Raw genomic sequence first — 1,259 nt, forward strand, 5'->3', positions numbered from 1 at the left:
AGTAAGAGAGAGGTAGATAGAAAAAGTAAATAAAGTATGTTAGTGAAAAATGGGTCCCACCTTATTAGAGAGAAAAGACTTTTCATATTGAAAAATGCATATTCTTGTGGGACGAACTAAAAAAAATAGTGCATATTCTTATGAAACGGAAGGAGTATAATAAAATATGAGTGAAAATGAAATGGATTGTAACACCCCAATTTTTTTCTAATTTGTTCCCAAAAGAATGTCAAATATTTAATCAATTTTTTCTTTTGTTCCCAAAAGAATATCAAATAATATACACATTTAGACCTATTACTAATTCTTTTTGAGCCCAAAGTCAACTTCATTATTTCTGAAAATCAGCCTGATTAATTACCTAAATTTGCCGTTGTCTTTCACAAAGAATAGAGAGATGACCGAAATACCCCCGGTATCTTGGAAGGATCTCTGCCTACCAAAGGATGAAGGGGGGCTCGACTTTCGGGACCTCGGGGCGTGGAACAAGGCTCTTCTTGTGCGGAACTTATGGAACATTCACGTGAAGAAGGATTCCCTATGGATCAAATGGATCCATAGTGAGTTCCTTAAGAACAGGACGCTGTGGGATTGGACGGCAAGACCATGGGACTCACCACTCTTCAAGAGGGTGCTTGAAATCCGAGACGAAATGCTAGCCGACCGGCCGAGAAGAGAAACTGAGAAGATGCTGGGACAATGGTACGGGACCAAGGGAGCAGTCGAGGCGTACGAGGGTTCAGGCTAAAAGGAGAACGATGACTATGGCACAGATTCGTGTGGAAGAAGTTTTTCCCGCCAAAGTACTCCTTCACTACTTGGCAAGCTCTCAGAGGACGGCTTCCAACGAGGGACAGACTGGGCTACTTGAACATTGACCAACGCTGCCCCTTGTGCATGGCGCACACGGAGACCGTGGACCACCTTTTCTTCAAATGCCACAAGACTTGGGCAGTTTGGAAGGAGATCAAAGCTTAGATGGGGATGTGGAGGAACATCACCACCATACCGAGCGCCATTAAGTGGATAATCAAGGAACGAAGCGGCGCGACAATCATCCGCAAAGCTAGAAGACTAGCCCTCATCGCAATGGTCAGCCTGATGTGGCGAGGCAGAAATGCCTTGATTTTTGACGGATCAGCATTTGAACCCAAGCACTTGGTGTTTGAGGTGAAGAAGGTAACATACTCAGTATTATACTCCCTTTATCCGCATGAGCAAGTGACCGAGCACTTGGGAGTCTAGCGTTGCTCTCGGCC

At 44.4% G+C, this 1,259-nt stretch overlaps 1 protein-coding gene across 1 annotated transcript; it reads left to right on the top strand.

Moving 5' to 3' along the window:
• Window positions 1–397: 397 nt before the first annotated feature.
• On the top strand, window positions 398–748 carry LOC121752802 (uncharacterized mitochondrial protein AtMg00310-like). Its single transcript, XM_042147893.1, has one exon. It carries the CDS (start codon window positions 398–400, stop codon window positions 746–748), a length of 351 nt encoding a protein of 116 aa, XP_042003827.1.
• The last annotated feature ends 511 nt before the right edge of the window (window positions 749–1,259 follow it).

Source organism: Salvia splendens, chromosome 10 (genome assembly GCF_004379255.2).
Source record: "Salvia splendens isolate huo1 chromosome 10, SspV2, whole genome shotgun sequence".
NCBI lineage: Eukaryota > Viridiplantae > Streptophyta > Magnoliopsida > Lamiales > Lamiaceae > Salvia > Salvia splendens.

Excerpts from the sequence above, each read along its gene's own strand:
- LOC121752802 (XM_042147893.1), top strand. The coding sequence starts at position 398 with ATGACCGAAATACCCCCGGTATCTTGGAAGGATCTCTGCCTACCAAAG.